The following is a 21,240-nucleotide window of genomic DNA, read 5'->3' on the forward strand; positions in this document are numbered from 1 at the left end:
GAGGTGTGTAATCGGCACTTCATCCTTACCAATCTTAACCGGAAACAATAATTGTCGTTCCACTGCCCTCTCAACGAGCGCATTCAACCCTTCCGCGATAATGAGGAACAAGAAGGGAGACATCGGGTCGCCCTGTCTCAAGCCTCTCTCCATTTTGAAATCTCCCGTTGACGACCCGTTAACTAGGACACTTGCCGTGGCTGACTGTAGACACCCTTGAATCCATTTCCTCCAAATCCCATCGAAGTTCATTCTGTCAAGCAAAGTATCCAAAAAGTCCCATTGAACTGAATCGAAAGCTTTGGCAAAGTCAATCTTAAAGAAGATCCTGCTTCGTCGCTTCTTCTTTGACTCAACAACAGCTTCATTCAAAATGACCGCCCCATCGAGAATGAACCGCCCTTTAACGAAAGCACTTTGATTATCAGAGATGATCGACCCCATCACCTTCGTCAGTCTCCCCGCCAAGATCTTTGCAATGATTTTATACAAGCTGGTAATGAGCGAGATTGGGCGAAATTCATTCAACAAATCAGCCCCTTCTTTCATCGGTATTAAAACGATAAAAGAAGCATTACCTCCTTTAGGAATTTTTCCGTTCGCGTGGAAGTCCTTCAAGACCTGGAGGATATCCTCCTTAACAACATCCCAAGCCGATCTCCAGAATGAAAAGTTAAAGCCATCAGGTCCTGGACTCTTATCGCCAGAACAGCTCCAGACCGCTTCTTTAACTTCTTCAGGTTCAAAACCTCTAATCAGCCAATTTCTCTCCTCATCAAAGATTTTCCTTCTCACAAAATCAATGGGAATAACAGGCATCTGTCTATTTTTCCGCTTGAAAAAGGTTTCAAAATGATTTCTCACCCTAGCTTTTACCTCTTCCGGTTTGGAGATCCATGAGTTATCAAAGATCAGTCCGCCTATGTCGTTCTTCAAACGCCTCCCTTTAATCGCTTTATGGAAGAAGCCAGAATTCACATCTCCCTCCTTAAGCCATTTCAGTTTAGCCTTCTGTTGTAAAGTCATCTGCTTATGCTTCAGCTGAAGGGAAAGGAGAGCTTGGAGCTCATTTCTTCTGATAACATCCACTTCGCCTAAACAACTCTGCTCGTCAAGCTCATCTTTCTGTTGTAACTCCTTCTTTAATTCGTGAATTTTAGAATCAATCTCACCAAAGGATGTGCGATTCCAAACTTTTAAAGCCTCTCGAAGTTTCTTCAATTTCTCCTTAACTACGAAAAAGCTCCATCCCTGACAGTCAGTCCCCGTCCACACTTTCTTTACAACTTCTTCAAAGTCCGGGTGATTTGTCCAAGCATTTAGGAACCTAAAAGGTTTTGGTCCCCAATCCTCCGTTCTAGTAGTGAGAACAATCGGACAGTGATCCGAGATCGAACGCTTAAGACCGCGTGCAGAACTTCCTTCCCAAGTAAGCATCCAAGTTTCGTTAACAAGGAAACGATCGATCTTGCTCTTGCATTTACCATTGGGCTTGTACCAAGTGTACTTTCGACCTTGTGTATGAATTTCCTTCAGATCATTCCCCCCAATAAATTCCTCGAAAAACCTCGCCTCCGACGCTCGAAACGTCTCCCCGCTGCCCACCCTCTCTTCTCTTCTCCTGACTGCGTTAAAATCTCCCAAAATACACACACTTCGATCCATATTCTGTTCAACAATAGAACCAATTGCATCCCAGAGAATCCTCTTATCCTTTGATTCAGTTGGCGCATAAACATTGATAATGCAACACAAGAGACCGCCCTCCTTAAACCTACCGTTAACAACCACGGCCCCCGGTAAATCCCAAGAACTAGATGCTTCGAATACCTCCCTATTCCATAAACACGCAATTCCCCCAGCTCTCCCCTCAGAGTTCCTGATTGCCTTATCTGTGTTATTAAACCCCCACCAAGAATTACAAAAAACATCACTAAAAGTCTCCATTTTTGTCTCTTGTAAACAACAAATGTCAATCTTATGCCCTCTTACAAGTTCAAAAACATCTCGTTGTTTCGCAATGCTCCCCAAGCCCCTAATGTTGTATGACAGTAAATTCATGGACAATTCATCTGACACCCAGCATTATCGAAGGAAATGAAGTTACCTTGCATCTCGATTTGGCGGACAATCACCTCTTCTTCAGTCTGACTTGAAAGCCCTAACTTCTTCCCAAAGTCCCAGATTTTCTGACCTGAAATTCCCCCCTCCTTTGTCGAAAGCAACCCTTTTTGAATCTCCCCAGCGTATTCCTCACCTGCGACCTCCTCCCCTCTCCCATTTAGTGGTTCTATTTCAGAGATGAAACGCCCCCAATTCTCCTTCTCCCTCGCTTTATTCTTCTTTTTCCCTTTACCTTTTTTTCCATTTGTGCATCGGGGATCAACCCTTTTGTTGTTGGAAGGCATCCTCTCTTCCCCTGCTTGGGAACCCAAAGAATCATTGTTTTCGGTCCTAGCCACTTCCTCAGCATGTTTGTTTTCTTCTACAATAACATTCACGTCGAGACTCTCACTGTTATCTTCCAGATCGTCAAATCCCCCTTGTACAAGAATGGATTCCTTTTCTCTCACGGCAGGAACCGTGAGCAAGGAAAAAGGTACCTCACAATAGTTTTCGACAGGACGACAAGGGGACTCCAATAAGTTTCCACTTGGGCTTTTGTCTTGGTCCTTTGAGTTTTCGGCCCAAAGGAGACTATCCTCCTGCTCGGGCCTGCAAGAAGACTGGCCTAAACCTTCGGCAACAACCACATTCAAAAGCATTTTCGAGCCTCCCAACGTTGTCTCCTCATGATTTGTAACCTCGACTGAGGTGTCTGCAATGATTTGTTGCGAAAGAATCGAAGAGTTCAATTCTTGAAAAACCGAAACTTCTTGCGAAGGAATCGAAGAGTTCAATTCTTGGAGAACCGAAACGTCTCCATCTCCCACACCGATGTCGTCCATCATTCCGATGGTAGCAATAGCCGGATCCATGGACTCCGCTCCGTCCGACCATCCTGAATCCGATTCCAATTCAGATTCTGACTCATCTAAATCCGGTTCTTCGATCAAGGACGAGAGAGGGTTATCCTGAATTTCTTCAATGCGAAGTGTGAAACTAGCTCCATCAATGCAGCACTCAAATACTTGCTCAATGGATTTGAGACCTGTAGAGATTTGGATCAAAGCTTCGTCCAATTTCTCTCTTTCCTTCGTCAGTTCGTGAATTTTCAATACCCGGCCAAAGTTTGCCGTCACCGAATCAAAGAAACGAGAGTTCCATGCATGAAGCGGGATTCCAATCCATCTAGTCCAAATAGCTCGCTGCTGGTGCACATCAACGAAGTTCCATTTTCTCTTCCAAAGAAACCAGAAGTCGCTCCATTCATCCAACTCCTTGAGAACTTCTTGTGTTGACAGATCGCAAATACTTCTGATGAGCACCAAACTTCCCCCGATCGTCGAAACTTTCAATTTCCCGGCACATTCACTGTTGATTTCTTCTTTTATTTCATCCCAGGAGAAATCATCTTTGATGAAACCTGTGAATGTTCCTTCAAGCCACTTAGAATCCTCCTCCGAAGTTTTGAATTGTAGCTTTTCTCTTGTGCAGGGTTCTCCTTCAGAGACTCCAGTGAGAACTTCTTTAAAAGAAACTCCCGGCTTCTTCTTTGCAGAATCCAAAAAATTGAAGCAGTCTGTTTTCTTTCCAATATCTCTTTTTATGTCGAACCTCATTTTTTCTTCATCCTTCACCACCCTCTCAAACCTTGGTTTAAAAACCCTAATTTTGTAGCTTCCAATCCAAAGTTGATTCAATTGTTCAAGCAGACCTTCCGTGTCCTCGACACCTTCGAATCGGACAAAGCCGAAAGGCTTCCCTTTTTTATCTCTCTTTTTGGGACAGAAAATGTCAGTCGGAACGCGAATGGCACCAAACTTCCTTTTCAAGAAATCAAAGCTGCAATCTTCGGGGATGTTGTTAAAGAAGAAGGTGACTATCTGGGATCTCGAAAGAGGTTTAACCCCAGTTCCACTCCTCCAAGTCTTCCGCTGCCTATGAAAGTTATTGCTCCGTTGATACACCACATTACGTTCTGCTCCGGTCCTCTCGTGCCCCCTTCTCCTCACCACCCTCCAAACCTCCTCACGACTCATGCTCTCCAGTCAATGGACAAGGAAAAAGAACTCTTAACCAAACAACTTCAAGTTACTCCACAATTATTTCAACTCCAACAGCCACTGGTCAGATCGAAAACATTCAAGGTATTCAACTATCTCAAATATCCATTCCAGTAAGCATTCATATCCAATCATGATCAGTTTCATAACAGAAAACCATTGCAACCACCAATTACAGTATGTATGAGAACTCTATTCGTGTTTTGCTAAGACAAATCAGTGCAAACCCAAACTCCAAACTCCAAACCATTCGCCATTTTCATAGTAGAGAAGAGACTACAACTTAGCTTTAAAGAGAAGTGACGACTGCCTGCTCTGAATCGGACCTGCTCTGAATCTGAAAACGGCACGACGATATACTGGGAGGAATTGACCGAGGGAGGTTTGGGAAGAAGCCAATCAGATCTTGGCCGAGAGAGACTACCGGCGTTGAGATCGGTGGCTGGCTGGGAGACGTTGAGATCGGTGGCTGGCTGGCCGAGAGAGATCGGTGGCTGGCCGAGAGAGACTCTCGCCAAGTCGCCTCACTCGAACTATCTTCCGGGAGGTTGGGTCGCTGCGTTTTAAGGTCGGCGGAAGCAGCTGCTACTTCCTTGCAAGGCGTGGTCGAACCGGTGCGACGGGGCGGCGGGTTTGGTGATGAGTAACAACCAAAATGTTAATAAACCGTCAAACTCAATTAACATTTCTAAGATTTTCTGTAATAAAGAAAATAGATTTCAAATCTAAAAAAGGAAAAAAAAAATTGGACTAACCGTACACCAGTATATATGTGTGAGCTGGATAAAAAAGTCAGTCACGACTATTGAACTAGATATGATAGTGACATGCTATAAAATCTCTTATTCAATGAATTTCATAGAAGAAGACCAAAAACATATCTACATAAGGATATTAAAAAAAAAAAAAAAAAGTAAACTACGTAAATTTAGAGAGATTTGTGGGGCCACAACAGCCGTTGATATCAATAGTCAACGTTTGAAATTTTAATCGGATGAGGGGAATTGAATTGGATTAGATTAGATTTGAAAAGTCAAACATGTATAAATCTGTGAATCGGCGCCTCGGAATTGTTTCATATCTGCTGTCATTTTCTTTTTCTATTTTTAAAGTTTTCAGATAAAACCATTATTGGAAATTAGAATTCCACACTAGTTTTATAGAACCGGACCAGTCCGGCCCGACCCGAAAAATTTACGAGATTATGCATTATTTTTGGCCCAATTGTTTTTTGGGCTAGCTCAAAAAGGGTCGATATTTGGGAAAAATCCGATAGGCCCAGTTATGGCCCATCGATCTTTTCAGAGAGCTTTAATAGTTTGTCAAATAGCCTTTATTTGCGTATGGGCTTGGGCTTTTGAGGAATCAAATACTTCAATTAAAAGGATAATTATATTCATAACTTCTATTTTACTCGGCTACTATCTACATTAATAGTTATAAATATTTTATTATATAAAACTATGGAGCTATAAATAGAACCACCCATAATCAAATAACCAAAAACACCAGTAGATATAGGTATTTATGGATAAATTGATACTCTTCTACCATATTGGCTCCTGAAGTAATGATTGCAGCATCTTCGAGAAAAAGAAAGGAAATCATAAAAATAATAATCTCACATATAATGAAGAAGATTATATTTTATCTTATTTAGCTTATTACAAATCTAACATCAAATCAAATTTACGGCACCTAAAAGTGAGTACATATTAATTAAACTCAGGTTTGTAAGTTGACAATTAATAATTAATTAATTATTATTTGTATCATTGAATCCGGTCATTATTTATGGCAATCACACAACAATCAAAGGTTAATTAGATCAGTTCCAGACCATCTTTAATTTCGCATGACAAAAAAATAAAAGTAAAAACTATATTAAGTATTCAATTGCCAACTTCTCAAATCACATCGACATTACAAAATTGAGATACAAATCATACAATTCGTGATTCAATTGCCATTTTTCATTAAATAAAGCAAGAAACAAGACCAATCACAATAATAATCACTCAAAAAAGAAAAGAAAATAAAAAAATTGGAAAAAAATAAATTGAATTGTGGGACCTAATAATTGTCTCAAACATTCGAAACTATATTTAATAAAAATAAATGCAATTTTTGGCGCAAGGCCCAACTTTAGACTGACCAGAAGAATCTGAACCGAAAACTACTGCTTCACTACTGCGGAATCTCTCTCTCTCTCTCTCTCTCTCCCATAGAGGAAGGAAAGAAGGAAGGCATCTGTTTCTCATACGAAATTCCCATTATTCCTTTCGTCCTAGGGTACGTGATCCGCTCTCAACTCCTATCATTGCGTCAGTGATTGGAATTGTTCTTGTTTCTTACAACTATTGACTTAAAAATTCCTTCTTTTTGATTGGCCCTTTCACTTTTAAGGTCAGATTTAATCTTGATTAACAGTAGGGTTTTCTCTGTGTGTGTGTGTGTGGATATTCGTGGTTTCCGAGAATGTGAAGAAGTGTATGAATTTCCTTCCTTTGATATGCGCAACAATGTTTTCTCGTAGACACCATTGGCTAATTAATTGAGCTGTTTATATGAAGTGATAAAACTGCTTGCTTATTTTGTGATGGTGGATTTTACAATGCATTCAAAAGGCAAGCTCTCATCACACCTTTTATTGTGGCATTGTTCAATTTCTTAAGCACTGGCTTTGTTAAATTGCCATTCCATCATAAAGTCCAACACTTGTGAATTTGAAATGCCATTATTGATAAAAGGGTTCTTCTGTAGAGGATTGAGATGTTTACCGTAAGGGGCGTTTACTTTGCATGATTGAGTATTTTTATTAAATGCGATAGGAATCAAGCAAAATTAGGTTAAATGATAGAAATAATCAAGGGCCTTGGGATATCCGAAAGCTTCAATTCATCAAAGTAAACAAGGGATTATCTTTCTTATTTTTATCTAGCAAGGCTAATCCTCCAAAGTAAACGCCCCCTAAAGGAAGAAGTCTATGATGTTGTCATCTATTTTGTTGGAACTATGTTCTGTAATGAGATAGGGCCTTTTCTGATTGAAATTTGAAACCGGAGGAATAAGGAGTGGACAATTGTGTAATAGGGTGTGTAGAAGGATATCATCTTTAAGCTCTAATGCAACACAGGTTCATCTCGGAAGACAACAAAAGTAGTGCAGAAATTTACACATTGGCAATGAATGGTGCAGCATTTAAGGAACGTATAGCAGCACTATTGAAAGTCATCCAAGTTTCGAAAATTCTCAAAGACGACAACATTCCTTGCCTGATTGAAGAGGTATTGACGTCTGAGTTTTTTTGCTGACATTTTGTTCCCAAGTAGTCTGATCTTTCTTCTTCCGTGCAGGGCCTTTTCTTAGGCTCTCTTGGAGCTGCCAATAATAGGACTGCTTTGAAAGCGTTGAACGTCACACACGTATTGACTGTTGCCCATACACTGACCCCTTCTCATCCTAACGATTTTGTGTACAAAATTATTGAAGGCAGGGTTTCCGAGTTGATTTTGCACTTTTCATTTTTCAGTGCAAGGTTTATTTTGAAATCATTTGTGTCATTATTCTTCTGTGTGATTATGAATCTGTGGATTTGGTATCATATTGGAAAGAAATCTGAGTTGATTTTGCACTTTTCTTTCAAGGGACTTGGACTTCATTTTTTATTGTTTGAACGTTCGATCAATGCTCAGATTCTTGCATATAATGTATTCAACTCAAGTAGTTAATCAAAATGTTATCTTTGCTTTGAAACAGTGCCTGACAGAGAAGATGTTAAACTATCTCAGTACTTCGACGAGTGCTTTGCATTTATAGATGAAGCTAGGGCGTCAGGAGGTGGCGTGCTAGTTCACTGCTTTGCTGGACGATCCCGGAGGTATCTTTTCGATACCTAGCCGACAGAAGTGTGTTTTAATATATGAGCTGATGTATTAATGTGGATTTGGAGTTTGAAATTTGAAAGGCAAATTGCTTTAATATGTTCATTTCTCTGAAATGAAACTAAATAATCATTTACTTGTGAAGATCCATTTCATGTGCACTCAATCATAACCAAAAAACTAATATAAATTCCTGAAAGGGCCAAAATAAGCAACGTTGTTAATTACATATGACAAATTTGTTTACTATATAATGGCTGTGGCAGAAGAACTTTACGTGTTCCACTTTATCACAAAACACCTTGGGATAATCTCATCTCCATTTTAAGAAAAAATCTTTGTGAGCTGCTACAGTTGTTTAAATGTGTTACTTGTGCTTGCTAAGGCAGACCCTAGTTATAGATCTACAGAAAATTTTGATATTCTCTCTGTGATACAGATTATTCTAAACCATGGCATTGTCAAACATAATCATGGAACTATACATGGTGACTTGCTTTAGGCTCTCTTGAATATCTTTCAAGAAAATTAAACCTCCAATGCAGTATCCACATATAAATCTTGTTAGGACCAGCTACGTAGGCAAATATTTGCTTCTCCATAAGAATAAGTACTACTATTTTTTTATGTATTCCAAATATGTTGTTTCTCAACTAATTTTGGAATGTGATCATGCTTGCTTTGGGGATCAAATTCAAAATAGGACTTAACTGTTTCATTTTGACAAGATGAAGCAGGCACATTTATTTTTAATTTCAGTAACTGTGTGATTAGCTGAAACATGTTCAAACTAAAACTAAGATATTATAATTTAGAAAGAAAAACTATGCTACTATTAGGCTTAAAATATTACTATCTCTTTAGATAAACAGGAAGGAAATCATCTCTTTGGATTTATTGATGTACAATGCAGTGTTACCGTTGTTGTTGCTTATCTCATGTTTAAACGCGGTATGAGCTTATCTGACGCTCTGGGGTATGTGAGGATGAAAAGACCAACGATCTGTCCCAACCGGGGATTCATCTCACAACTCCAAGAGTACGCAAAATTTCTTCAAGGTGCTCCCCTCTCTCTCGTTCAGAATCTCAGTTTCTTTCCATTATTTCCGTTTGTTGATGAAAATTTTGGACAGATGCAAGAAACAAGGATGCAGCAGCACACGAACCTGAAGAATCGGGCAGCTCTGTATAGTTATCATTCAACGAGATATGGCTACCGATGTACATATACAGAAGCGTTTTTTTCTCTCCTTGTTGTCTCTCATTTTCAGAAGCATTGTGGCAAACTATAGGCATCAAGGTTCATTCATTTCTCTCTTTGGAGTAAATAAGGGAAACACAATTAACTACTTCTGATGTTTTTTCCACATGAATTATGCATGTTTTTAGATTTCACAATAGCTGAATCTTGCACTACTTATTTCAAATGAAATTGCCAACAGATGCTGCTCTCTTCTTATATCTGTATTTTATTTTCTTTTTGGGTGTGTTATTGCTGTTGAAATGAAAATGATAGGTTGCATTCTCTTATTTGGAAATAAAATTACATGGGGCATAACTTGGTTTGCTCATATGATAAAGATATTAGTATATCAAAATGGGGTTGTTACAAACTAAGAATCTCTTTCTTTTTTGATTGGATAAACATAAATTTTTAAAGGGAACGTCACGGTGGACTCAAATTCGAGATCTTTAACTTAAAGTATTAACCACTCTATTCCATCATATCCAAATTTCTTTATAGTCTTAGTTACCAATCGAAGTATGCGTGTGTTAGTCAAGCGGTAAGTGGTTAATGCTTAAAGTAAAATGTGTTCGTTTCGAATTCACTGTGGCGATGTCTTTAAATTTTTTTATTTAATACCATTAGTTTATAAATAAATTAATTAATTAAAAAAAGGTGAGAAAGGAGATAAATGAGAAGGGTTTGAATTGGGCTCAAATTTTGGGCTGGGTTAATGAAAAAGAAATTGGCTTGGTTGATAGAAACTAGTTGAAAGTGACTTGAGGCCTTTAGTTAGATGAAAGCTGACACCTTTTCATTTGCATTATTTAAAGTAATTCGGCTAATATTGTTTGCTCTCGACAATTCATGAAATTGCATAATAAACATTTTATAAATAAATCATATAAATAAATAAATAAATTTAAAAATTGCATCACAGTACACATTTCTATGTGTACATTTGAAGTATGAATACATGATATAATTATGGCGTAGAAAGAGTTTATTAAGTAATATTGTAAAGTTATGCCTTTTCTAATAAAAGTATTTATGATAATCAATTTTTATGATCAAGTCTATTTTTCGAAAGAAAAAACGAACAAGTTTATTGTTGGTGCTTTTAGCCAAAAGAAACTAATTTCCAAGATTTCTAATTAAATTTTGAAAATTCAGATATAATGAATTAAGATTTGGTAGCATCGTATTTTGAGACCTATTAAGCTTAGATTATATTGTATGCTCGGTTTATTGAGAATGAGACCTATTAACCTTCTAAGTCATGTTCTATGTAGATCGATAAACTATTAAAAGTATTTTGTGAATAATTTAAAATGTACATTGCCTACTAAGTATTTACGTTATTTTATACTTCTCACTTAGAGTGTAAAATAAGTTGGGCACGATAATTAAAAAGAGTTAACGACTTTAATTATTTTTGTTTTAGAAATTAACATTATAAATAAGATAAACTAAAAAAATAATTATGCCGTCATAAATGGGAAGAAGATAAACTGGAAAATTCTCAAATATTTTCAGTATGTAAGAAGGAAGTGGACAACATAAAAGAAAGCAAAGAAAGGAGAGTGTGAAAGGGACAAAACAACAAGGATTATAATTAATTTCAAAAGCTGCTTTTTAGTGATTTTAAATCATTAATTAATAATAATCCATAAATTAGCAAGGAAAAGATATTCCCGCACTGTCGTCCCTTTCACACTCTCCTTCCCATCCCTCTCTGCTCCCAAATCTCGCAGAACCCTTCACTCACTCTTCTCTTCCTTCTCCACTTCCGCCGCCACCGCCGCCACATCCACCGTCGCTTGATTTCACGAAACCCCACATTTCCAAACCCAGATTCGACAAAAACCTCTGAAACCAACACTCATCTTCTAGCTCAGAAACCACAACAAACCCCTGCTTCAAACCGGCTCCCATTCTCGACCAAGCAACTACGGTCGACTCTGTCAAAAGGGAACACAAAAGGGATTCTCTTTTGTTTTAGATTTATTTTGTTAGTGTGTGTGCTGTCGAAAATCTTAGTAGTGCTGGTTTGCTGGTATGTGTAAGTAAGAATCCCAAAATCCAAAATTCTCATCGAGGGAAATCGAAGAGCTATGAGAGGGCCGCTGGGACCAGTGATAGGGAAGTATCCATCATCGAGTGATGCTAATGGTGGAATGGGGAATGGAAACAATGATATCATCAAACACAACAGGAAATGCAGAGATTTGGTGTTTCTTGTCATATTCATTGCCTTTTGGATTGCAATGATTGTTAACTCCAGCTTTGCTTTCAACCAAGGAAACCCATTGAGGTAATTCATTCAAAAGCGTCTTGCTTTTCTTGCCATTCTCATTACCTTTGTGTAATCCTGATCTATTTCTTTAGTCATTATTACTCGAAAAATGCTATCTTTACATTTGGAGAGTTTCATGGTATGATTGCTGTATTACTTCAATCTTTCTTTGTGTTTGCGTGTGTGTTTGAATCCTCATTTTGGGGATGCTGGAGACAAATCTATTGGCATTTCGTGTTTCGTGTTTTACAAACACTGGATTGTTTTCGAAAAATTGTATCTTGAGCTTTTCAAAATTTGGATTGCCCCGGAAATGTGATGTTTCTCCTTTTTGAATTGTTCCAATTTGTGCGCCTTCTGACTTACATCATCAGAATTTAACCACTATTTGGAACCAAAGACCTTAAGAAGAAAAAAGAAGTTGTTTTTTGTGTTAGAACATAACACTATCATTTTATAGTTTTTCTGCTTGCTTGTATGTTGTAGTTCCTTACGTTTGTATGCATTGATTTCCATTCCTTTTGTTGGTATATTGTGGTGTGGCAGGCTAAACTACGGGCTGGACTATAAAGGGAATGTTTGTGGCGATAGACATGGTGATCGGGATCTGCGTGAAGTGGAACTCAGATATTGGTTAAATCCCAATCAGGTTTACCAAAGTGGTGTGAAGGACAGCAAATTTGAGCTCTCCAATGCTCGGAGTATTTGCTTGATGGACTGTCCTATCCCATCCGAAGACTCCCTCAATTGGGTCTGTGATTATCCTGAGGGAGATATCCGTATCTCATTGGATGATTGGATTGATAGAAATTATGATTATTTTGCGGACTTGACTCCTGAACTTAGGAACACTTCTCTTCAGCTGCAGGGTCCCTGCTATCCCGTTATATTTCCTAGCGTCAATGGTAAATTTCTACAATTATTGACCATTTGCTTGAGGCTACTAGTTGATTTCTTTTGTTTTTTGATAATAACGTTTTAGTATAGTTTTTCTTAGTTTCATTATGTAAAATTTTATTTTAAAATACTAGTCGTCTACTTCCGTTGTCAGTCTTCTGGACCTGCCAGTTCATTGCACGTGCATCAAATGTATCTTTGAATCACTGGGAGCAGATGAATGGAGTGAAAATTATAGAGGATATCGCCATTGACCGAGCTATCCACAAATCAATTAACTCTCGGTCATCAGTACTAAAGGTTAGATGAATTTTTGCACTATCATGTGGCCTGCCAAAACTGTGAGCCTGAATTTAAATCACTGGACAATAGTCCATCTCCATTTCACTCCTGCTTGGAGTTGGAACATTCGTGACAATGTAGGAATCTTGCTTCATGATTTGTTCTCTTTAACACAATTTTCACATTGCTTATTCTAATTACTCCCTTCATGTGTGTATGAAACTTCATGGTTTCAAGATTGATGGGCACTTAACATTCTGTAAAGATTTGGACTTGTATGGATTTTATTGGTTGTGCCACTGCTGTTTCATTTTCTAGTTCTACTTACAAAATATGGCTACTCTGTCCATCTGCAGAGATATGTGGCTGATGTCGGGAAATCTTGGCCCGTACTGCTTGTCTGCGGAGGATTTCTGCCACTGTTCTTATCAATCATATGGCTTTTAATGATCCGTCATTTCGTTGCTGGGATGCCATGGATCACTGTCGTCGTTTTCAATGTCCTCATGGTATCTGTGACAATGTTTTACTATTTGAAAGGTTTGGATACTATCTCTTAACACTGCTTTGAAGGGGCTTACTAGAAGTTGAGAAAGAAAATTTCTGTTTCAACTTTTCCTGACTCATATATTTGATTAATTAGATCTGGTATTTTCCAGTTATGTTTGATTAGGTAAGGCTGTACCTAGGAAAAGATAGTTTGCTATAATAACTTCTCAATAAGATACAACTTGGACATCTTCTATGTAATTAATTGCTTAAAACAATCATTTATTTCAGGACTAGACATACTTGTTAAGTTGTACCCAACTAGATTTAGAATCTATCACTGAAATTCTACCACCCTGAATGTAGTTGGAAAAAGCCCTAAATGTCTTCAAACTAGCCTTCTTGGTTTTCATATAATACTTATGACTTATGAGAGAATAATAAAAAACAATACCAAGATTACAATGTGCTGAAATACTATTGTTAAAAGTTCATGTACATTTTCCTAGCTTTCATTTTCATATAGGGCCAAGACCAACGAAATCACTTAGTCTTCTGGATTTTATATTGTTTATACAACCAGTTACAAGAAGGCTTAACATTTCTGAGTGTGTTGTTTACTGTTTAATATTATCTTCTGCCTTGGTGATGACTAGCATCTTTTGCTTACCAAGTTACAAGTTACAATTTGGAAATAACATATATGTTGGCTCATGTGTTTTTCCTTCCTGGTTGAGTTAAAAACTACTTCGATAATTTTTGCATAAAATGATTTACTTTTGGTGCTTGTTCTATTGATCTTCAGCTGGATGGATTGGAAGTGATGCCATCTCCCCTATCATTGGTGAGCACGACCCATATTATCGTGTGTCAGCAAGGGTAGGACTTACACTCCTGATGCTCTTACGTAAAGTTTAGACTCTAAGTTGGAGTTTCGGCATTCTGCAAAATCCCTTCAAACCTTCACAGCAAGATTCTTTCCTGCCGATTTTGAATCTCCGTTTCTTCATTACTTGGCTCAATCTGTTATTTTAATCATTACATCAATATTCTCATGCGTGTGTATGTGTGTTTTTTTTCAGGAGTTGAATCATCTCCATGCAGCTGCTGTTTTCATGACCATTTTGATGATTGTTGCTTTTCTCTCCTCCATTGCTATAGTCCGCCGTATTCTTATGGCAACATCTGTCTTGAAGGCAAGTTACGTGAACTTCTGAGACTTAGTCTTTGGTGCCGGTTGGTGTGTGTGTGTGTGTGTGTGTTGGGGGGGGGGGGATTATCCAGCTAAGAATTTTGAAACTTTAGAACTGATGGAATTATTGTTGAAAAAGTTATGTTTAGTCTACTACTAGAGCTTTCTAAATTCCCTTTTGTTAGAATATTTGCGGTTGTTTGTCTACTGAAAGACACCATACCTAAACCTAGACCACAAATACTCGCTACATCGTGCTTGGGCCCATGTAGAGACTTGTCTGAAAAAGACTGAAATATAGCAATGCAAATGTGAATTGCAGAGCTAAACTGATAGTCTTCTTTTAATACGTGAAACCTTCGATTCAGAAAGAGGCTTGAGTTGCTTGTCGTTCTGTCACATTTCGTCAGATCATAGAACAATTGATTTGAAAAGAAGTTTAAGAAATTGGCAGGACAAGCAAAGATTCATCGCCTTTTTTATCACTAAAACATGCTACCATCTTTTCTTATATTTGGTGGATCTTGATTCGCTGCAAGAAATGGACTATGACGATGTTCTCTTTTTAAGTCTTACAAGGCTTAATTGATTTGTTCATTTTGTTGTGCAGTGCCTAAACCTCAGCTAATTATTCTTTATAGTTTATACAATCTGAGGGTATAATTGTTTAGCCTCTTAAATAATGAGCTCCCCGATGTTTGGCCTATGATGTAGTTACTGTACATATACCGCCTTCTTACTTGCTTATCAGATCTTATCGTCCTAATTTGTTCAACTGTAAATTCAGGTTGCTGCTAAGGTCATCGGAGAAGTCCAGGCATTGATAATTTTCCCAGTTATACCATATGCCATGCTAGCTATTTTCTTCATGTTCTGGTTGTCGGCTGCCCTTCATCTTTTTAGTTCCGGAAGCGTGCAGCAAAATGATTGCGGTGCTAACTGCTGTGCTTACAATCTCAAAGAAAAGCGGCTGAGCTGTAATAGTTGCTGCGGCTATAGCATTCATTACACTTCTCATATTACTGCTGCAATCCTTTTCCACCTATTTGGTGGCTATTGGGCCACCCAATTTTTTAAGGCATGCTCATCGACTGTGATTGCTGGTTCGGTTGCTTCATACTATTGGGCTCGAGGAGAAACATCGGTAAGACACACGAAGAAACTTTAATTCCTAAGGTCTGTGTCGAAAGATGAATATTTGTTTACATTTTCTCATGATGAACATTCCTTTCCTCTGTGTGTGCAGCCTGAGGTCCCTTTCCTTCCTGTTTTTTCTTCAATGAAGCGGCTTCTACGCTACAGCCTAGGATCAGTTGCTCTCGGTTCTCTAATTGTGTCTTCCGTTGAATCAATGCGTTTTATACTCGAAGCTCTTCGTCGTAGACTTAAGCATGTTAATCCCATGCCCGGGAGCTGGATCGGGAAGGTGACGTATCAGACTTCGCAAGGCTGCCTGAGGCTCATCGGATGCATCATCAAATCCGTGAACCGCAACGCCTACATCATGGTAAAGTTGAATCAGTTGTTTATTTTGTTAAAAATCACAGCTCCCTCATATGTTCCACTTCTCCAGATTGCAATAACAGGGAAAGGTTTCGTCAAGGCCTCCGAGATTGCAACGGAGCTGATAATGAGCAACGTGCTTCGGATCGGGAAAGTGAACGTGATAGGAGACGTGATCCTCTTCCTCGGGAAGCTCTGCGTCAGCCTTGCCAGCGCGCTCTTCGCGTTTCTAATGCTGGACACGCACAGATACAAATCCGCACACAACAAGATCACGTCCCCTCTGTTTCCTGTACTGGTACGCGAACACACACACACACACAAACGCTCGCTATCTCTCTCTGTGGATTATAGAAACGCGAGTGATGGAGTTGGTTACGCAGGTTTGCTGGGGGTTCGGCTACATAGTTGCGACGCTCTTCTTCGGGGTGGTGGAGATGTCCATCGACACGATAATCCTTTCGTTCTGTCAGGACTCGGACGAACACCAAGGGACTGCTCAGTATGCTCCTCCATTGCTTATTGAAACTCTCAATGATCAAAATGAGATGCAAAGACTCACACAATGAGTCATTTTGGATCACTCCCTGTTGTATGTTTCACAATGGCACTTGCTTTTCTAATGCAAAACTCTTGATATATATACCTAACAAATATGCCAAGTTCTGATTCAAAAGAGCCATCTTTTAAGGTTTGTGTGCAGTTGGAGCTATTTATAGCTCCAACTGAATGAATGAATAATTTTTAAATAGGTTCATTTAAGGGTTAATAGCTTGTAAAATATTGAACTTTGATTAATTTTGGGTTTTTGCTCATCAAATTAATTTTGGAGCTATTTTTTGGATTATTTCCAAAAATTTAATCTTAAGAGATTATGTTGTAAGGAATAATCACCCACAATAATCAATTATTAAGTGAAAATTTAGATTAAATGCTAAAAATAATTATATGTCATAATTAATAATTATAAAATTAAACTTATATACAAGAAAATGAATATTGAAGTGAAAAATATAAAAAACTAATAGAAATATGAAAGTGAAGCATAAGTGAGACACCAAGTGCTAACAAATGGTTATTTAAAGTACAAATATGTCGATGGCTTTTATTTCAGCTTTTATGTAATTACCAATGTATCACATATTCTATCTATACTTAGTACGGTTAATTTTCGCGGGATAGTGAGGTATAAATTTATCACTTAATACGAGGATTACATTATTTTATATCTTGTTTGTTTTAAATGAGAATATACTTTTCCACTTCTTATAAGGTAATATAAAATCATAATACCCTCCCTTGAATACAAAAGTACTGTCCAAATTTTTATGTCATTTACTTGGAACTTTTTTACATCAAAGTAAACAGTGTACAAGATGGTAAATGAAGCTTATGTCTTCTTTATATCTCAAAGCAAACACACGGATGATAATTCCCTTTTTATTTTTTAAATATAAGATGCATATTAGAATTTTAAAACTCGACCAGCAGTCAAATTAGTATGCAAATTAATAAAATGAAACCACAATTAATCTATAGTTAGATAGAAATCAAACCAAAAACCTCTTCACTATAAAGAGTATATATACTCTTTTAATGCCTCAACTTTTACCCCTTATACTACACCTCATCTACCTCAAATATGAATTCCAATATAGCTTGACATGTAGGAGTGTTGATTAAGAGTTGAACAATTAATAACTATAGTCTCTCCCTCTCTCTCTCTCTCTCTCTCTCTCTCTCTCTCTCTCTCTCTCTCTCTCTCTCTCTCATGCAAGTGGTGGGCCCCAAGAGGATGAGAAAATAGTAGAAGGAAAATGTATGTAGCAAAGAAATGAGATGTGGAGCGTGGCATGCATGAAGAGCACCCATCCTTCATGACTAAACATGCATAGATTAATCACTTCCCCTTTCCTATACCCTTCTTTATTTTATCTCACGCGTACAACGTAATTACCCCATCTTCATAAACGTGACGTATAATACCTACACATATGTACACACATACACACAAGAGAGAGAGAGAGAGAGAGAGAGAGTAAAAGATAAGAGTTAAAGTGTAAAATCCCTATAAATTAACCTCACGAGAGTGAGACACATCGCATTTAATGAAGGAAAACCCTAGTCCCAAAACGTAGACACATTCCCACCTACACACGACGTAGATAATTTAATTTTAACCACACTTCCCTCCTCTATAAATACCCTAAAACCCACTCTTGCCAAAAACACAATACAAACAAAAAACCCCCAAAAACAAAATCATCGTGATCGTGTTCGTGCTCGTGCTCGTGTTGATCCGATGTCTCACATAGCCGTCGAGCGAAACCGCCGGAGACAGATGAACGAACACCTCAAAGTTCTACGTTCCTTAACCCCATGTTTCTACATCAAACGGGTCCGAATCCAAAAAAAAAAATTAATAATAATCTTTACGATATATTACAAAAATGCCATTGCACACGACAGACAGTCTGACACGAGTTTTTGTGGTTTTGTTAGGGCGATCAAGCCTCGATCATCGGTGGGGTGATCGAGTTCATCAAGGAGCTGCATCAAGTGGTGCAGTCGTTGGAGGCGAAGAAGCGGAGGAAGAGCCTGAGCCCTAGCCCGGGGCCGAGCCCGAGGCAGTTCCGGCTGAGCCCTCCGCCGGAGACCCCCTTTTCCGATGACTTCAAGGAGCTGGGAGCCTGCTGCAACTCTCCGGTGGCTGACGTCGAGGCGAAGATCTCGGGTTCCAACGTGATCCTACGGACTATATCGAAGCGGATCCCGGGCCAAATCGTGAGGATTATCGGAGCCTTGGAGAGGCTTTCCTTTGAGATTCTTCACTTGAACATTAGCACCATGGAAGATACTGTGCTTTACTCCTTCGTCGTCAAGGTATAATCGCCTTCTCTAGCTGCGTGTCTGTGTGTTTTGATTGCTAGCTAGAAATGATCATCAATTTGGATAAAGAAATATGCAATTTTTAGGGTGATAATTTACATCAATTTGATCACTTTGGAGTTTGGTGATACCAAAAGATATATTTTCAATCAAATGATCATAATATGGCTAAATAACAATTTTATGTTACATATGACAATAATTTTACAGTACTGTTAGAAAAACGCACAGATAACACTACATACATAACGAATGTTTTGAAAAATCGTTATGTATGAATGCATTTGTGGGAATAGATATATATAACAGTATGGAATATTACGTTATATATTAGCGTTATCTTTGAGTCTTATATAGCGGTATTATATATGAACCGCGTTAAGCCAAACGTTATATATGAGTGTATTTTTAAATTTTTACGTAACGATTATTGAAATCATTGAATCGACTGTTTTTTTTTTAATGATGGCAGATAGGGTTGGAGTGCCAAGTGAGTGTGGAGGAGCTAGCATTTGAAGTTCAGCAAAGTTTCTGCTCTCAAGCAGCCTCCATTATGGAACATGCACAAATTTTGTCATGAAAAAAAAAATGATCGATGTTATATATATGTAACCCTAAAATATATACATACTTATATATGTGAAGGGAAAGAAAGTGAGAGTATTCACTACATATATATCTGGTTTGTAGGGATATGCAAAATGATGTTATGATCTCATGCGTACGTGTTTGTTGTTTGTTACTAGCTACGTACATTACATGTTTTTTTATCGAGTATTAAAGTGTTTACATTGGACTTAGCTATAGTTTATTATCGAGTTTAAACAAGATTTAAATTTGTAAATAAATTATCTTCAAAAGGTACAATATAGTATTAGATTAAATTTAAATGTTCACATTTTTCTTTTTTAGAATTACAAGATGTATCTATTATATAATCAAATAAGATGACAAAACTAGCTACACCACGCAAGCGGGACTCGACCCAAGACTCTCACAAAGGAAGAGTCTTTGGGTGCCTGAGAGGCCACTTGAGTTATGCCTCATTGACTTAAATGTTCATATTGTTTTCTAAAAAGTATATATTTAGTAAGATGCATCATTAATAGGGTATTATAACTAATAAAGTAGGAGTATTAACTTAAGTCTTTAAAAGGTTTTTAAAATATAAGTTAAATATCTAACTAACAATTTTATTATTCACAAATGCTAATGTGCGCGCTCAATCCAATTAAGTTACAAAGTTTAAATCACTACCAATTCATGACTGAATCCAACTTATTTTTCTCGAAATTAAGAACTAAATATTAATATCAAAATTCGAGAGAAGATAAGGCCTAGTCTAAAAAATATGGCTTCTGACAACTATGGCCCAATTTGAAACATTTTTAACCAATTGTTGGAATTTGGGCCCCAAAAAGTTCTAAGCCCAAAATCCTTCTTAAATGAATTTTTTTCATGGGCCACTTTTTTCTCGGCAACCCACCTCTTGATCTAGAGTTGTTGGTTATTTTTTCCCATATATAGTTGTAAATATTATAAGGAGCATGATTATTCTTTTTTCTTTTTTCTTTTTTGATGAAAAGGAGCATAATTTTTCTAATCTATTAATATTGCTAATTGTCATACTAGCGTCTAATTGAGACTTAATAATATCTATCATTGACCAGTTATTTATTTATTTAATTTCTCCCTTCATATAATTTTCTGAAATGATGATTGGATAAATGTCATTGACCAGTTATTCATTTATTTATTTTTGTAAAAAGAAGAATAAATCCAATTGAAATTTAAAGGAAGAAGATATTCAATTTACCAACTGAAGACAGCAAAGAACTTTTACTTAGAAAAAATTTCTTTTATTATGGCCCACAATCTGCACTATAGTCTATACATATATGCATATGATATTTAAATATTTTACAGTAACTTACACAATGATGCATATCTTATTTACTTAGAATATTGCACGTCAATATGATTGCAAAGTCACATGAAATTGCAATGAATTGTACTATTCGTCCTTGCCATGCCCTACACTACATATATCTGCATCACATGCAATACTATTATATATATTTTCTTGAAATCTCTGTGTCGAAACAATTCAAATTAAATCCTTTTTCTAATTATCAAAACACATTGAAAAAAATAAATTTTCGCTCATATTTTCGTGTGTGAAATAATTGTGTCTAGTTATGGATAAGGCGTGATTGACCTCTGCTATACTATTTCTCAAGTGATTAATTAATTAAAGAGAGCAAATGACAAAATGATTTAATAGGATTAATAGTGTGAGCTTATTAAAAAATTGAGATCATGTCATAATAATAGACTAGTGCATGTGATATGTCCTTCAATAAAAAAACATATGTACTCGTGAAACATCTTGTAATTAGAAAAATATTATGTAAATA

At 37.3% G+C, this 21,240-nt stretch overlaps 3 protein-coding genes across 7 annotated transcripts; all 3 read left to right on the plus strand.

Moving 5' to 3' along the window:
* Nucleotides 1-6,262: 6,262 nt before the first annotated feature.
* LOC130991547 (dual specificity protein phosphatase 1-like) lies at nucleotides 6,263-9,514 on the plus strand. Of its 4 annotated transcripts, none has more exons than XM_057915824.1 (6): nucleotides 6,263-6,458; nucleotides 7,303-7,453; nucleotides 7,523-7,658; nucleotides 7,926-8,046; nucleotides 8,964-9,109; nucleotides 9,184-9,514. In XM_057915824.1, the coding sequence occupies exons 2-6, from the start codon at nucleotides 7,352-7,354 to the stop codon at nucleotides 9,240-9,242; spliced, it is 564 nt and encodes a 187-aa protein (XP_057771807.1). In that variant the 5' UTR covers nucleotides 6,263-6,458; nucleotides 7,303-7,351; the 3' UTR covers nucleotides 9,243-9,514. The 4 variants fall into 4 exon arrangements, with proteins under 4 accessions (XP_057771807.1, XP_057771810.1, XP_057771808.1 ...); XM_057915827.1 differs by having other exon boundaries at nucleotides 6,442-6,572; XM_057915825.1 differs by lacking the exon at nucleotides 6,263-6,458 and adding an exon at nucleotides 6,595-6,793.
* Nucleotides 9,515-10,934: 1,420 nt separating this feature from the next.
* On the plus strand, nucleotides 10,935-16,596 carry LOC130991549 (choline transporter protein 1). 2 transcript variants are annotated; one of them, XM_057915829.1, is made up of 10 exons: nucleotides 10,935-11,589; nucleotides 12,118-12,476; nucleotides 12,623-12,768; nucleotides 13,107-13,290; nucleotides 14,045-14,118; nucleotides 14,322-14,435; nucleotides 15,219-15,575; nucleotides 15,678-15,938; nucleotides 16,005-16,232; nucleotides 16,318-16,596. In XM_057915829.1, exons 1-10 carry the CDS (start codon nucleotides 11,390-11,392, stop codon nucleotides 16,501-16,503), a joined length of 2,109 nt encoding a protein of 702 aa, XP_057771812.1. In that variant the 5' UTR covers nucleotides 10,935-11,389; the 3' UTR covers nucleotides 16,504-16,596. The 2 variants fall into 2 exon arrangements, with proteins under 2 accessions (XP_057771812.1, XP_057771811.1); XM_057915828.1 differs by having other exon boundaries at nucleotides 10,955-11,589; nucleotides 16,005-16,596.
* Nucleotides 16,597-18,165: 1,569 nt separating this feature from the next.
* On the plus strand, nucleotides 18,166-19,629 carry LOC130991550 (transcription factor MUTE). The gene is made up of 3 exons (XM_057915831.1): nucleotides 18,166-18,332; nucleotides 18,437-18,817; nucleotides 19,296-19,629. The coding sequence occupies exons 1-3, from the start codon at nucleotides 18,237-18,239 to the stop codon at nucleotides 19,401-19,403; spliced, it is 585 nt and encodes a 194-aa protein (XP_057771814.1). The 5' UTR covers nucleotides 18,166-18,236; the 3' UTR covers nucleotides 19,404-19,629.
* The last annotated feature ends 1,611 nt before the right edge of the window (nucleotides 19,630-21,240 follow it).

The sequence above is a fragment of the Salvia miltiorrhiza genome, chromosome 7, assembly GCF_028751815.1.
Source record: "Salvia miltiorrhiza cultivar Shanhuang (shh) chromosome 7, IMPLAD_Smil_shh, whole genome shotgun sequence".
In the NCBI taxonomy this organism is placed as follows: Eukaryota; Viridiplantae; Streptophyta; class Magnoliopsida; order Lamiales; family Lamiaceae; genus Salvia; species Salvia miltiorrhiza.

Coding starts and splice junctions, on each gene's coding strand:
- LOC130991547 (XM_057915824.1), top strand. CDS start 7,352: ATGAATGGTGCAGCATTTAAGGAACGTATAGCAGCACTATTGAAAGTC. Junction 7,659..7,925: donor TGTGTACAAAATTATTGAAG/GCAGGGTTTCCG, acceptor GCTTTGAAACAG/TGCCTGACAGAGAAGATGTT. Junction 8,047..8,963: donor TTTGCTGGACGATCCCGGAG/GTATCTTTTCGA, acceptor TGTACAATGCAG/TGTTACCGTTGTTGTTGCTT.
- LOC130991549 (XM_057915828.1), top strand. CDS start 11,390: ATGAGAGGGCCGCTGGGACCAGTGATAGGGAAGTATCCATCATCGAGT. Junction 14,119..14,321: donor ATTATCGTGTGTCAGCAAGG/GTAGGACTTACA, acceptor GTTTTTTTTCAG/GAGTTGAATCATCTCCATGC. Junction 15,576..15,677: donor GGGCTCGAGGAGAAACATCG/GTAAGACACACG, acceptor CTGTGTGTGCAG/CCTGAGGTCCCTTTCCTTCC.
- LOC130991550 (XM_057915831.1), top strand. CDS start 18,237: ATGTCTCACATAGCCGTCGAGCGAAACCGCCGGAGACAGATGAACGAA. Junction 18,333..18,436: donor CATGTTTCTACATCAAACGG/GTCCGAATCCAA, acceptor TGGTTTTGTTAG/GGCGATCAAGCCTCGATCAT. Junction 18,818..19,295: donor TTTACTCCTTCGTCGTCAAG/GTATAATCGCCT, acceptor TAATGATGGCAG/ATAGGGTTGGAGTGCCAAGT.